Source organism: Manis pentadactyla, chromosome 12 (assembly GCF_030020395.1).
Source record: "Manis pentadactyla isolate mManPen7 chromosome 12, mManPen7.hap1, whole genome shotgun sequence".
Classification (NCBI taxonomy): Eukaryota; Metazoa; Chordata; class Mammalia; order Pholidota; family Manidae; genus Manis; species Manis pentadactyla.
Window position 1 is genome coordinate 8,928,047 of NC_080030.1, and position 12,970 is coordinate 8,941,016.

Here is a 12,970-nt window from a genome sequence, read left to right on the forward strand (position 1 = left end):
GAGAAAAAAAAAAGGCTAGGGAGCTTAATCAGAAAACATGGGTATGGCCTTTGGGGGTCCTGAACCCAAAATGTGCATGAAATCCAAATACATGGGGCTGTTGATGTGTTTTAAGGGAGAGCCTCTCAGCAGGCAAATGGTGTGTCCTGGTTTCTGACCTAGGCTTGGGAGCGATATGGTGTTCTGCCACGGTTCAGTATGTCGCACTGGGTCCTGCTCAAATTCAAGAAGAGGGGAACTCGAGCCTGCCTCTTGACGGGGGTGGCAAGGCTGCAACTATTTCTGCAGCCATTTTTCAAAAATAAAATCTGCCACACCCACTACAGAAATGCAGTTTGGAGTTTCCCAAGACAGTACTTACTTTCTGTACACAACGCACTGATTCCGTCTTCCTTTGTATTTTGTAGAAATAAGCCTAGCTTTGTAGTCCACTACGTTTAGGTCCAGTGAAGGTAAGCCCCTGCCACCAAAGATCCTGTGGTCATGAGCCATTAGCTGACTTCTTCACCTCAGTTCGAGACATGTCACAAAAGCGTGCAATTTGTCTTTCCTCTACTGTAACCCTGCACCCAACATGCTTTTTGGCACAAGATAAGGATCCGCGCCGCACTCAGTAGTGTTCTGTGTGTATTTTATTTAATGCCTTAATATAGTGCTTATTGAATACCAGGCACCATCTTCGCTTAATCCTCACACCTACTCTGAAGCTGACTCTTATTATGACCCTCATTTTATTGAGGAGGAAAGCGAGGCACAGAGGGGTGAAGTAGTTTGCCCAGGGTAACACAGCTTGTAAGGTGGCAAAACTGGGATTTGAACCCAATAAATCTAGCTGCAGACCATTTTGCTATGCAGCCTCTTACGGAAGTTACTTATTACGCTTATTGGGGGTATAGCGCACACACACAGACACTATGGAACGTCAGCTCACGAGAAACCGTTCACTGTTTCGCCATAAAACCCCGCCCTGCATGCAGCAGGCGCTTAACCTAAGAGAAATAACCTTTAGGCTCTTGCAGCCGCCTTCCAGACTGCGCGGGCGCACGTAGGCAAGACTCTCCGAGGCATTCCCCCCGCCCCCTGCGCTGACTGGTCACCGCCGATGACAGACGGAGGAGCCGGCGCAGGCTCACTGGGGCAGACCTGAAAAGGCCGCCCATATCGCTGATGACTGACGGAGGATCAAGCCAATGGAAAGGGGGTTCTTTGGGAAGCGGGGCTGGCCCTGCGGGCAGTTAAATCTGCGCGGGAGCGGTTCCGGCATAGTCATGGCGGCCTTCCGCGATATGGAGGAGGTGAGCCAGGGGCTGGTGAGCCTGCTGGGCGCCAACCGCGCCGAGGCGCAGCAACGGCGGCTACTGGGTCGCCACGAGCAGATAGTGGAGAGGCTGCTGGAGACGCAGGACGGCGCCGAGCAGCAGCTGCGAGGTGAGGACCGGGACCATGGGGCGGAAGGGGGCGGCCAGACCGGCCTCGAAACCCCTCCTCCTTGGGCGCTCCCGTCCCCTGCGCTTTTTCCCCATGAGACCAGCGGGTGGGCGCTGCCCCGTCTGAACCTGTTTCCCCACCCGTGAAACGGGCTTCAGGACCGCAGCCACCTGAATAGTGGGGTTTAGTGGTAAATATAGGAGCTCGCAGGGCCTGGCTCAATTCTAAGGGCTCCGTGATCCGGAGCTGGGGGACTCAGGGTTTGAATTGGGACTCAGAAATCAAAGCGCTGGCTTGGAATCCCAGCTCCCCTAGTTTTTGAGGTTGTTCAGGTGTTTCACTGCACACCTGCTGAGCGCCAGGGGTAGTGCCAGCCCTGGGATGCGGGCAGTGAACAAAACCCAAAATCCCTTGGCAGGGGCTGATAGGCTAGTTGGGGAAGGTCAGAGGATAAACAAGAAAAATGGGTATGTCAGGAGGTGAGGGGCTAAGGAGGAAAAAACGTAGGTCGTTTAGGGAGAAGTGGTGATATTTTGGGGGCGGGACCAGCAGAGACCTTGTGAGAAGATGATGTATTAGCAGAAATCTGAAGGAGGTGAGGAAGGGAGTCAGGGCAATGGTGAGGAGTCATTAAATACACCGAGTGGGCAAAGTTCCTCCTGCTTTATGGGGAGAGAACCCTGGGCAGATAGTATTGTTTTTGTCAAATCCAAGACCCCATCAAGTATTAAGGAAAGCTATGCTAATAAATATCTCAACACACCGCAGAGAGGGCTAGACCCAGCCTCTGCCCCTGGGGGTGGAGGGGGTAGGGGTGGGGTTTGCCCAGAGCCTCCCACCTGGATTTCAGCTGGTAGCTCATGACTCCTGTGGTTGAGTCTGCTGGCTTCCCTCTGGACTCAGTTTCTTCATCTGTGAAATGGGGTTGCTGATAGCACCCCCGTACCCCACCCCTTACCACGGGTATTCTCGGTGCCAGGGTTTCTTTGTTTATAAGGCTACATGTTTGTGTGTGTGTGGTAGAATTGATACAATGTAAGACTCACCGTTTGAACCATTTGTAAGCACGCAGTTCGGTGGCATTAAGTACATTCCAGCCATCCCCACCGTGCATGTCCAGAACGTTTTTGTCATCCCAAACTGAAACGTTGTCTTCACGAAACACTCAGTCCTCTTCCTCCTCCCTTCTTTCTGTCTCTATGAATCTGACTTCTTTAGGGACTCCGTGTAAGTGCAATCAGAGAGCATTTGTCCTGTGTCTGGCTTATTTCACTGAGCGTGTCTTCATGGCTTATGTTGTAGCCGGGGTCAGAATTTCCTTCCCTTCTAAGGCTGAATAATATTCCATTGTATGAATACACCACATTCTGTTTATCCATTCTTCTGTCTTCAGCCACTGGGGTGACTTCCACCCCTTGGCTGTTGGGAATATATTTTCGAGTCCCTGCTTCCCATTCTTTTTTGTATTTTCCCAGAATTGGCCTTGGTGGGTCAGATGGTAATTCGATACTTAATTTTTGGAAGAACTGTCATCAAGTTTTCCACAGCAGTTTCAGTGCCAGAGATATTCAATGCCTCTCTTCAGTTACATTTTGTGCAGAGGCGCCCTCCGGGTTGTGACTTTGAATGACCTTGTTGCTAGGCAAGGCGTGGCTCAGAGGAAGGTGCTCCTCGCAGAGGGGACTGCAGATGCAAAGGTGGCAAGCTGAGACTGAGCTCAGAGTCCCGGGCGAAAGTGGTAGGAGGGGAGGCCAGCGGCAGCCAGGCCCTACCAGGTGTGTGGACCCCAGGAGGGATGTGGAGGTTGTTCTATACACAGCAGAGTCCTCCTCTGTCCCCCTCCTCCCTGCTCCAGTAATGATTTAGAGAGAAGGTCAGCATCACCCAGCCAGCCTGGGTTTTAGCAGAGCGGACGGATTTGGAGCTGGGGACACGGGAGGCAGTGTAGCAGGGAACTGGGCTTTGAGTCAAAGGGATCCAGTTCAGATCCTTGCTTTGGAGCAAAGCTCCTCTGGACAAGTCAGTGAACTTCTCTGGGCTTGTGTTCACCTCTCAAAGGTTGGGTGGAGCTAAGCCAGCTCCCTCCAGGGTTGTGAGTTCTCGCTGGATGGGATCCCAGGTTATCCCGAGGCAGTCAGCACACATCCAGGTATTAGAACATAGGTGGAAGGCAGCACCCCCAAGGGAAGAACCCGAGGAGGCTCAGTTGTCCCTCAGGAGGGTGCATGGAGAAGGGGCAGAAAGGCTGTAGAGAGAGCCAGACCCTCGGCTATTCTAACAGGAAATCGGCAGGCACCATCTGAAACAGACAAATCAAGAAAGAGCAGCATAAGCAGATTATTTAGAAATAGGAAGGTCCGTGCCAGAGAAAACAGTGAGGAGTTGAGAGTGGCTGCCTCAGGGGCAGAAAGGCCTGGGGCGGGGAGCTGTGTGTATGTTTAAATTTTCACAACCATATACATGTAATACTTTGATTAAAAATTAACTTAATGTAAGTTTGTAAACACTGAAACTCCCGGCCCTTTGGGAAGCATTTCCATCTGTGCCTCCTCGGTGTTGGCAGGTTTCTCAAACTGTGGGAAGGAACACAGCAAACTTCTTAAGGTGTTTTAGAGCTTTCTGGATGTTTGTTCAGTGTGTGTTTATCCTAGTGGGCGCTGGCGATACATAGTGAATGTAAGATGAATCCATGATTCAAAGAACAAAGACGAGGAAGAAATCCTTCAGTGTTATGGGGCCGTCGTGGGGCTGCACCTTCCTGGTTGTGCATCTTTCCCAGGACGGGTTGAAGCACGGATCTGGGTGTACCTGGTGGGCAGGAACCCAGGGGCACCCCACAGAGGATGGGCAAGAGCGGGCCCAGGTCTGTGAAAGGCGCACGATCAGGCATCTCTGTGGCCAGAGCTGAGACGAAAGTACATAATGGGGTGAAAAACAGGGAGAAAGGAGGCTGGCAAGGACGGTGAAGAATCCCAAAGGGACCTAGACCTTCTTGAAACACTGGGCAGCCACGGGAGGTCTTTGAACAGGAGGGTGACTTCACATTTGGCCTCTAACGCAGCCACTTTGGAAGTAGAGAACAGAAGGGATTGGCCGACTGGCCACATGGGAGAGACCAAAGCAGGGCTGGGCGGGGAGGCTGTCTGTCCGGAGGGGCTGGGAGAGGGCCCGGAGCTCAGCGAGGTGGGGGGCGGACAGGACCAGGTGGCTGATTGATGCCAACAGTGAGTCCCAGCCTTCCTGCCTGGGCAACAAGGTCAGCCACAATAGACTTTATAAACTATAAATTTATAAAGACCTTATAAATTAAGATTAGATGTGCACAGGACTGGATCTTTTTTTTTTTTTTTTTTTTTTTTTGTGGATTCCAATGTGTTTTACTAATGGTAGCACTTTGCGAGGTCTGGGTGGTTCTGTCAGGTGGGTATTCGGTAATAGAATGAGCAGGCCTGGGAGCAACGGCCGGAAGCAAGGGCGCTCATTGTCGGTGGGGGTGGTTGAGGCGGCCGCAGGTGAGCCTCCCTCCTCTCCTGGGGCTCTTCAGGGCAAGGACAGGCCCTGGGAGCCTGTGCACAGGAGGCCCAGCCCCCTCCCACCCTGCAGAGGTCCTCGCTGCAGAGGAAGAAGTGGCCCAGCGCCTTCTTGATGCGAAGGAGCAGGCGTGCCTTGGGGGCACCGAGCTGCAGCAGCTAGAAGCCCAGCTGCAGAAGGCCGGCGAGGAGGACAGCCGTCTGAAGGCCAGCCTCCTATATCCTTTGCTGCGTGCGGCACGGCTGGGCCCCCCTCGGCCGGCGTCAGCCTGCGGGCAGCCCTCCCTCCACAGCAAGGCTCCTTAACCCCCTCACTCAGCTCACCAGGGAGCTGGAGGCGTGCAAGGAGGTCGAGGCCGATCTGGAAACACGGGAGAGGGAAGTGGATGAGGACACAACAGTCACCATCCCTTCAGCTGTGTAGGTCCCACAAACATGTGTTCTCATGCGCGCTTGCTTGCTTGCTTGCGCGTGTGTGTGTGTGTGCGCGCGCGCGTGCACATGTGCGTGCTCTCAACCCTGCGGCTCTCTGTTGATAATTTTATTTAATTTCTTTTGTCTTGTCATACAGGTATGTGGCTCAGCTTTATCACCGAGTTAGTAAAATTGAGTGGGATTATGAGTGTGAGCCAGGTGTGATCAGGGGCAGTATCCTTTGTGGAGAAGGTGGTACAGCCGCCAGGGAACACAGCAGGGCGGGTCCCCCCAAAAATGAACTGCAGAATCACCATGTGATCCAGCAATTCCACTTCTGGATATAAACACCAAAGAGTGGAAAGCACGGTCTTGCACAGATGTTTACACACCCACGGTCATAGCAGTACGGCTGTGAAAGCGCAGTACCACACGATACAGCCCTGCAATAGCCAAAAGGTGGAAGCAGCCCACTTCTTGGAAAATGATAGTGTCTTACCAGCATTTAACTTTTCGTTCACAAAAATCGGTTCCACTCTCTAAATATCTCAAAATAAACTTTTCAAAGGCAGCGTCCCTTCCCCGTGGGACCCTGGGGCGGGCGTGTGAGCCAGGTTTCCTTACATCGGCGCCCTCAGTCCATCACGGCCCCCGTGTCGCCCAGCCCATCCACCTGGACGGCAGCCAGCTCTCCAAAAAATTCATCAGCGACTATCTCTGGAGCTTGGTGGACGTGGAGTGGTAGCCAGGGACCGCGTCTTGCGCTCAGCGGGAATCGGCCATGGGTGGTCGGTGCCTCAGCAGTGAGGTCAGCTTAAAATTAAATGTTTGTACATAAATGAATATTTTTTTTTACTGTATTTCTTTTCCCCCCTGATTTCAGCCTCATGTGTTGGACCGGCCTCGGCCTGATAACCATAGAGAGCTGACTTCACTGTGCCCAGCCTGCGCCTTCACATTTGTGACAGCACCATGCAAATGACACCATAGCCTAGGATGGCAAGTTCTAGGTCTTTATCATTTGTGATTAAAATTCAGCCCTTATTTTGTTCATCCAGGGTGCATCTGTGAGTGCCACTGGGTGTCCTGAACTGGGCTAGGTACCCAAGACAGAGAGAAAGGAGACAAGTGGAGGAGGCAAGCGCGGGAGATGCCTCCCCCGAGCCGGAGCGGGTCCTGAGTGCTTCAGGGCCGCGGCTGGGGGAGACTTGGCTAGAGCTTGGAAGGACGAGAAGTCAGTCATGAAGAGATCCGGGGAGTGGCCCATCCTGGCTCCAGGGTCAGTTGTGTGTCAGAGACCACTGACTGCCTCCCTGACCTGGTTCTCCTCTCCTTCCTTAGTAAGGGTACCGTTTTAGCCACCCAGTCCGAACACATTTCCCATCCCTTAACAGCTAAGTTCAGACCAATGAAATGTAAGTGAAAGTGTCGTATGACATTTCCAGAAAGATCCTTAAAAGGCATGGTAATATACTCTTTCTTTCCCTTGCTCTCTATTTTCTGGAATTTGGGGTTGATGGCTGGAGTCTTGGCAGCTATGTTGCCTCATGTGAGGGCCGGGAACAGTCCTTTAGGGATACAGAAGCCTGGTTCCCTGGTGACAGTGGAGCCGGGCATCAGGCTGGACCTCTTTAAACCCTCAACTGTCTTGTGTGTGTCATTGTTTTGGTTTTTCTATTAGAACCAAAGTAAAGCCTAACTGGTGCATGCAACTCAGACCAATTGATGCGTTCATCTGTTCCCCATCCTCAGTGTTTGGGTTACTACTCAGAATGGCCAGCCTGGGAGCAGAGAGGGGAAAGTAGAGTCTCCTTGACACCAGTTACCTCCTGGATGCAGCCTTGCCTGAAGCCAGTAGATTTGTTATAAGAACCTCTGGATGTTAGGTTTCATACACCTGTGTGCATGAAATCCAAAAAACTAGATTATTTACAATAAGTGCAATTAGTGTTTTTTTAATCAGAGGGCATTCTAGCAGCACCTGAGCATATCAAATGGGCAGGTTTTGGTCTGTTCAGGTGACACTTGGACACAAGGAAGTCTGCCTGTCAGCCTCCAGGGAGATGGGTCCAAATAAGGGGTGGTCTTTAGCCCATCCCTAAAATGCAAGAAGCCCCAGTCCGGTCGACTCACAGAGTTTCCCAGAAGGACGTGAGGCCCTGGTGTTATGCTGAGACTTTCCATGTTCAAGTATGCATTCACATAAGCCCCTTGGGCTGTTCTCATTTTCAAGGTTAGTATAGCCTTTTATGGGATGACTAGAGCAGGGATTTCCCACCTCAGCCCCCCACCCTCCAGACGCCAGGGACACTCCCCCCAGGCATGAGCGCCCTGGGGTGAGGGCCGCACGCATGGCCAGCCACCCGCCTTGCAGCCTCAGCCAAGAACAAGCCAGGTGTCCACACGTGTCAGCTGGATGGCCACTGTCCTTGGTGGCCCTGTAAGCAGCCACCTTCCACCTGCGCTGGGAAGGTGCGCCCCACGGGCACGTGAGAGCCAATCCAGCCCCACTGGGGGCCCTGGGCCTACCTGGTTCCCTCTAATCAAACACCTGCGGGACCAGCACACCCGGAGAGAACGCAGGTGCGGGGGGCTATCTGTGGCCCTGGCTCAGGCCCCAAGCCCTCCATGGGCCTGTTCTTCCCCCAAGTAACCCCCTTGCTCTGTTCTGGGAGGGGGCCAAGGAGGGGTTGGCCTGCCTGGAGCTTGGGTTCCCCAGGAGGAAGGTCTCAGGGAGTTTGCATGAACCCAGGCTTCAGGGGCCAAGTCTGTTCCCCACACAACCGCCACCCTGCCTGTCTCCCCACGCAGCCCCAGGGACCCGCCAAAGGAGTGAGACAGTGGGTGAGGAACGTAGCACAGCGGGGCCCCGGCGGGCGGGCTCGGGGAGGCGCCTGAGCTCACAGGGGCCAGGAGAGGCCCCGGCCCTCCGCATGCCTGGGCCCTGACTCACTGCCCAGCGCTGGCTGGACGCCTGGGACGGCCAGCAGGTCAGCCTCAGCCCGCAGCCTCCAGCCTGCACCCCACCCCCACCCCTGGCGGTTCTCCCTCTGAGAGCTGCCGGCGGAGGCAGCGGCTGCCACCAGCTCGCCCCAGAATTCTGGGCCCCGTAACCAGCTCTCTCCAGAATTTTGGAGAAGGCTACAGGCCTGCTGAGCATTTGGCCTGCCCTGTTGGGGTACAGGCAAGGTTCCTATCCCATGACCAGGGTGGGGGGAGCTGGCTCTCCGGCCTTGCGAGCTAGCACCGTTACCCCCATTCCTCCTCCTGAACCCCCTCAGGATTTTCCATTTTACAGATGGGGAAACTGAGGCACAGTCCAGTCACTTTCCCCATGTCTCAGGACAGAGATGCCCCTGGAGTCTGAACCCTGGCAGTGGGGTCCGAGGCCTGTGGAAGAGGGCTTTTCAGATGGGAAAAGGTCCCCCAGGTAGAAAGAGGCCCCACGAGGCTTAGACCCCCACCTGCGCTTGGTCATGCCCTAAAAGTGAAGTTCCGGATGCCTAGTCACTGGTGATGGTGGCTGTGGGTTGGAGAGCCACGCACCTGGCTGACGTGGCTTAGAACTGGTGACTGAGCAAATAGCCAAGGGTATACTGAGGCAAGAGGCCGAGCCCCTCACACTGGACCCACAGCGGTGGGAGGGTGAGACCCGAGGCAGGCTTTCCCTGAGAATCCAGCATGGCATCTTCCCGTGGAAGTCCCCAGGCCTTTGTGCCAGGGGGTGAGTCTGTCCTGTGGGACTCCACCAGGGTCAGGCATCCTGGTGTAGTTGGAGGCCAAAGTTGTCCCCAGAGATCAACTGGGAGGGGGGAGTATGTCGTGGAGAGCAAGTGTCTGAGGCTGGATTTAAACCCAGTGTTGTTGCATGGAGCTGGGATCAGATCCCCCCCACCAACCCCACCATGCTGGGTGGGCAGGGTCCCCAAGGGCTGGTCTTGGGGCATCGGTGCCCAGGGACCCTCAGGGAGGCCTCAGGACCTCCTGACAGCCTCCCTGATCAATGCAGAAATGTGGAATGGGCATCTGGGACCCGCCAAGCCCCCTTAGGGAGCGACGCTCCAGTGGAGCCCAACATGAACTGGGGTCAGTAAGGAGACTGAGTCATATGAGATCAGAGAATTTAAAAGGTTTCACAGCTGATGGGCAGCAGGGCCAGGGTTTGGACTTGTCCTCTTAACCCCCAGCTTTCAGTTAGTGATAAATACTGTCACTGCAGCAAGATTGGGGGGCTCTAGAGGAGGCCCCAAAGAGGAGGTGTCATTAAAGCCCAGCCCTGAGCCCCCAGGGGACAGAAGTATGGAGGTGGTGCTCCAGGCAGAGGGAAGAGCACAGTATTCAGAGGCCCGTGTGGAGGAAATTGTGGGGCTGGAGGCAGGATCACGCCAGGCCTGCAGTCCACAGTGAGACTGAGGATTTTCTGATTCCAGGCAGGGCCTCAGAGTTGGGGCTCAGGAAGAAGGAGCCTGAGGCCAAGCTCCTGTGACACAGGTCACAGCGCAGGCCTGGCAAATCTAAGGAGCTGGACTTGCAATGACCCACCAGCTGGCCCCGTCCTCCCAGGCACAGCATGGGAGCTGAATCCCTGAGCAGAGCAGCTGGGCTGGGGAAGGAGGGAGCCCCTCCATGGAGGGCAGGAAGTGGAGCTGAAACCTGAGCTGCCTGGAGGGGAGGCTGGACTGGACCCAGGAGTTCTGGGGCCTCCACGCCTCCATCCCCGCCCCCCGCCCCCCGCTGCCCTGTTCAATGGGTAGGCTGCTCACACTCAGACCCCCGGCTGCTCTCTCATCCCTTCATCAGGGACGGAATTCACTTCCTGGCGGGGGGGAGGGGCCGGCCTGGAAGCCACAGGGTGGGGGCAGCACCCCGCCTCGGACCTGGACGGAGCCCTGCAGGCTCCAGCCTGACTCACCACCGCAGGCAGCTGTGGTTTGGGATGCTGGGCTGGGGTGGGGGGCAGCAGAGGACAAGAGCCGGGGCACCAGGCCTAGGGGAGCAGCTTTCTCCCATCGCCTACCCGTCCTAGTGGGTGGCAGCCCCAAGCTGCCTCCGGCCCCAAGCCCTGTGGGACAGACCTGGGGTTCGAGGCTTACCCGGGACCTTCCACTAGGGGACCCCACGCAGTCCAGAGACCCACAGCAACAGAGGGTTCCACCACCTTGGTGAGCCTCCCAGGCCCCAGCTCTGCCCCCAGGCCCCGGGGTGGAGAAGGGTGTCTGGGTTCCACCAGGAGCTGTGTCCGTAGAGCCCAGTGACCCCGCGTTCCCTTTCCCATCTGAGAAGTGGGTGCTACCCGCTGTCCCCTCCTCTTGGAACCACTGCAAGGAGGTGACAGTGATCTCGAGAAGCCTTTGTTCTCATTTGTCCAAAAGCTCTCATTCCCATGCGGGGACAGCGGATGAAGGATTTTAGCGACTACTCTTAACAGAAAACGGCCCAAGGCAGACCGGAAACTGCCATCCCCTCTGGCCTCTCCCGTGAGCTCCCTTTGCCCGGGACACCCCCCAGCTTGTTTCCCACTCCCCGCGGCCACGAGTCCCCCCCAGGCCCCGCCGTTCACGCTCATTTGTCCCGTTTGCCACGCGGCTGGGCAGGGAACCAGTCAATCAACCAATTATCGAGCGACCGCCGTGTGCAGGCCCCGCGCTTCCTGTGTGGTCTGGTCTGTTTGGCTCCCGGAGGCATTTTGGAACCTTCCCAAGACAAAAGGCGGAAGGAAGGTAGGAAGTGCCACCCTGTGGACACACAAAAGATAGTCCCTGAACAGCTGGCGATTGCCCCAGGCCTGCGCAGAGCGCCGGCCCTCCAGAGCCAGGGGGCTGGGCATTGGCATCGGCCCCTTTTTTGGCTGGGGAATCTGAGGCTCTGATGAGCCCAGGGTCACCCACCTCGACCCAGGCAGCACGGTCCCCTCTGTGCTCCTTCCCAGCCCACTGCCCCATCACCCCGGTCACCCGCTCTGGCCTGTCCTGCTGTCTCTTGCTTCGCCCTGTAAGACAGGGAACCCGATTTCCCAGGTCCTGCTGCGTTCAGCCGGAGGGGATGCTGACGGGAGGGGTCTTTCTCCCTTCCTGTACCGGGACAGTGTCCCCTGCCAGGCTCCCACTGGCTTCCGGGGTCCAAGACTGCCACCCCTTCCCTCTGCTGTTGCTAATTTCTGCTGGACTCATCCCCTATTTGCTCTTTCAAAAAGAGTTATTAGCTTACTTGGTATTATTTTTAATTGTTGCCAATAGACATATAAAATTTACCTTCTGAACCATTTTTAAATGTGCACTTCAGTAGTGTTAAATACATTAATGTTGTCGTGCAGCCATCCCCACCGTCCATCTCCAGAACTTTCCATCTTCCCAAACTGGTATCTGTCCCCATGAAACACTAGCTCCGCAGCCTCGTCCCCAGCCCCTGGCCCCCCACCACCTGCTTCCTGTCCCTATGTATCTGACTCCTCCGGGGACCTCCTGCAAGTGGGATCAGACAGGATTTGTCCTGCTGTGACGGGTGTATTTCCCTCAGCAGAATGTCCTCAAGGTTCATCCACTTTGTAGCAAGTGTCACGATTTTGTTCCTCGTTTAAGGTTGCGTAGTATTTCATTGTCTGGATCAACCACATTTTCTGTTCATCAGCTCACGGACCCTCATCTGATGGAGTGTGAGGTGGCATCTCATTATGATTTGCCCAACCTGATTTTTTATACTTAGTTACATGTTAAGTTCTTTCTATCAATGACCTGACCACACCCCCATCGATACACCACGACTGGGATCTGACTTGCCACACTCAAGGACAGGGCTCTTCAAGGCCCACGGGTCCACACTCAGGTCAAGCTGGGGTGCACAAGAGAATGGGGGTGCAGGTGCCGAGGTGGACTACAGTGCATGTAGATGGATGCCTGTGGCTCTAGCCAAGTGTTGCCTCGATGGAACTGGAAGCTAGATTAGCCAGAACTTACACGATGATTTGCATTTGTGTTGTGATATCTCTCAACTTTGTATATCTTAGCAGGGAATCTAATAGCCCTATTCGTAGCCTTTGTGTTCTAAGAGAACCTCAGGCCAACCACTCCTGGGCCTCAAAGGTTTGAAGGGAAGCAGCCTTCAGAGATGTCACGTGTGTGTTCATGGGGCCAAGTGGGGACCCAGCCCCTTTCGTCCCCCAGAACCTCACACCGGTAGTACTTATTCTTCTGGACTCAGCTCAAATGTCGCCCACCACCTTAGGGACCCCCTCCCTGACCCACCCTTCCTTGCCCTTCCCTAGAGAAGGCTCCTCCCTGCCGGTCACTTCTTTGTCTCTTTACCCTGCTTAACATTCTCCTAGAATATTCTTCCAAAGCGCAGTAATTGTATCTGTTTCCGTATCTAAAATGTCAGCTCCGAGGGCACCGACTGTGATTTACTATTTTTTTTAAATTTAATTTTCCATGTTGTTTTATTCTATTTCTACATTAAGTCTACTGATGTTTACTTTACGTACTTATACAGAATCATTATTTTTAACTTTTCATATGAACTTGAAAATAAAATGTTTTCTGCTACTGGCGTCTGTTGTTCAATGAATATCTATAGGATTGATCTGATTATGTTGTTGGTATCTT

General features: G+C 54.6%; 1 protein-coding gene across 4 annotated transcripts; it reads left to right on the forward strand.

Moving 5' to 3' along the window:
• The first annotated feature begins 1,192 nt into the window (after positions 1-1,192).
• SPC24 (SPC24 component of NDC80 kinetochore complex) lies at positions 1,193-7,033 on the forward strand. Of its 4 annotated transcripts, none has more exons than XM_057489912.1 (5): positions 1,223-1,428; positions 5,032-5,176; positions 5,274-5,378; positions 5,530-5,554; positions 6,256-7,033. In XM_057489912.1, the coding sequence occupies exons 1-5, from the start codon at positions 1,269-1,271 to the stop codon at positions 6,352-6,354; spliced, it is 534 nt and encodes a 177-aa protein (XP_057345895.1). In that variant the 5' UTR covers positions 1,223-1,268; the 3' UTR covers positions 6,355-7,033. The 4 variants fall into 4 exon arrangements, 3 of the variants coding, with proteins under 3 accessions (XP_057345896.1, XP_057345895.1, XP_036739707.1); XM_036883812.2 differs by lacking the exon at positions 6,256-7,033 and adding an exon at positions 6,011-6,175 and having other exon boundaries at positions 1,227-1,428; positions 5,530-5,606; XM_057489913.1 differs by lacking the exons at positions 5,530-5,554; positions 6,256-7,033 and adding an exon at positions 6,011-6,213 and having other exon boundaries at positions 1,193-1,428; positions 5,032-5,154; positions 5,252-5,378.
• The last annotated feature ends 5,937 nt before the right edge of the window (positions 7,034-12,970 follow it).

Bases quoted from the DNA above. Each gene is read 5' to 3' on its own strand.
- SPC24 (XM_036883812.2), top strand. From the start codon at position 1,269: ATGGCGGCCTTCCGCGATATGGAGGAGGTGAGCCAGGGGCTGGTGAGC. The intron at 1,429-5,031 runs GTGAGGACCGGG...CCCACCCTGCAG, and splicing joins CGCCGAGCAGCAGCTGCGAG to AGGTCCTCGCTGCAGAGGAA. The intron at 5,607-6,010 runs GTATCCTTTGTG...CGGCGCCCTCAG, and splicing joins GCCAGGTGTGATCAGGGGCA to TCCATCACGGCCCCCGTGTC.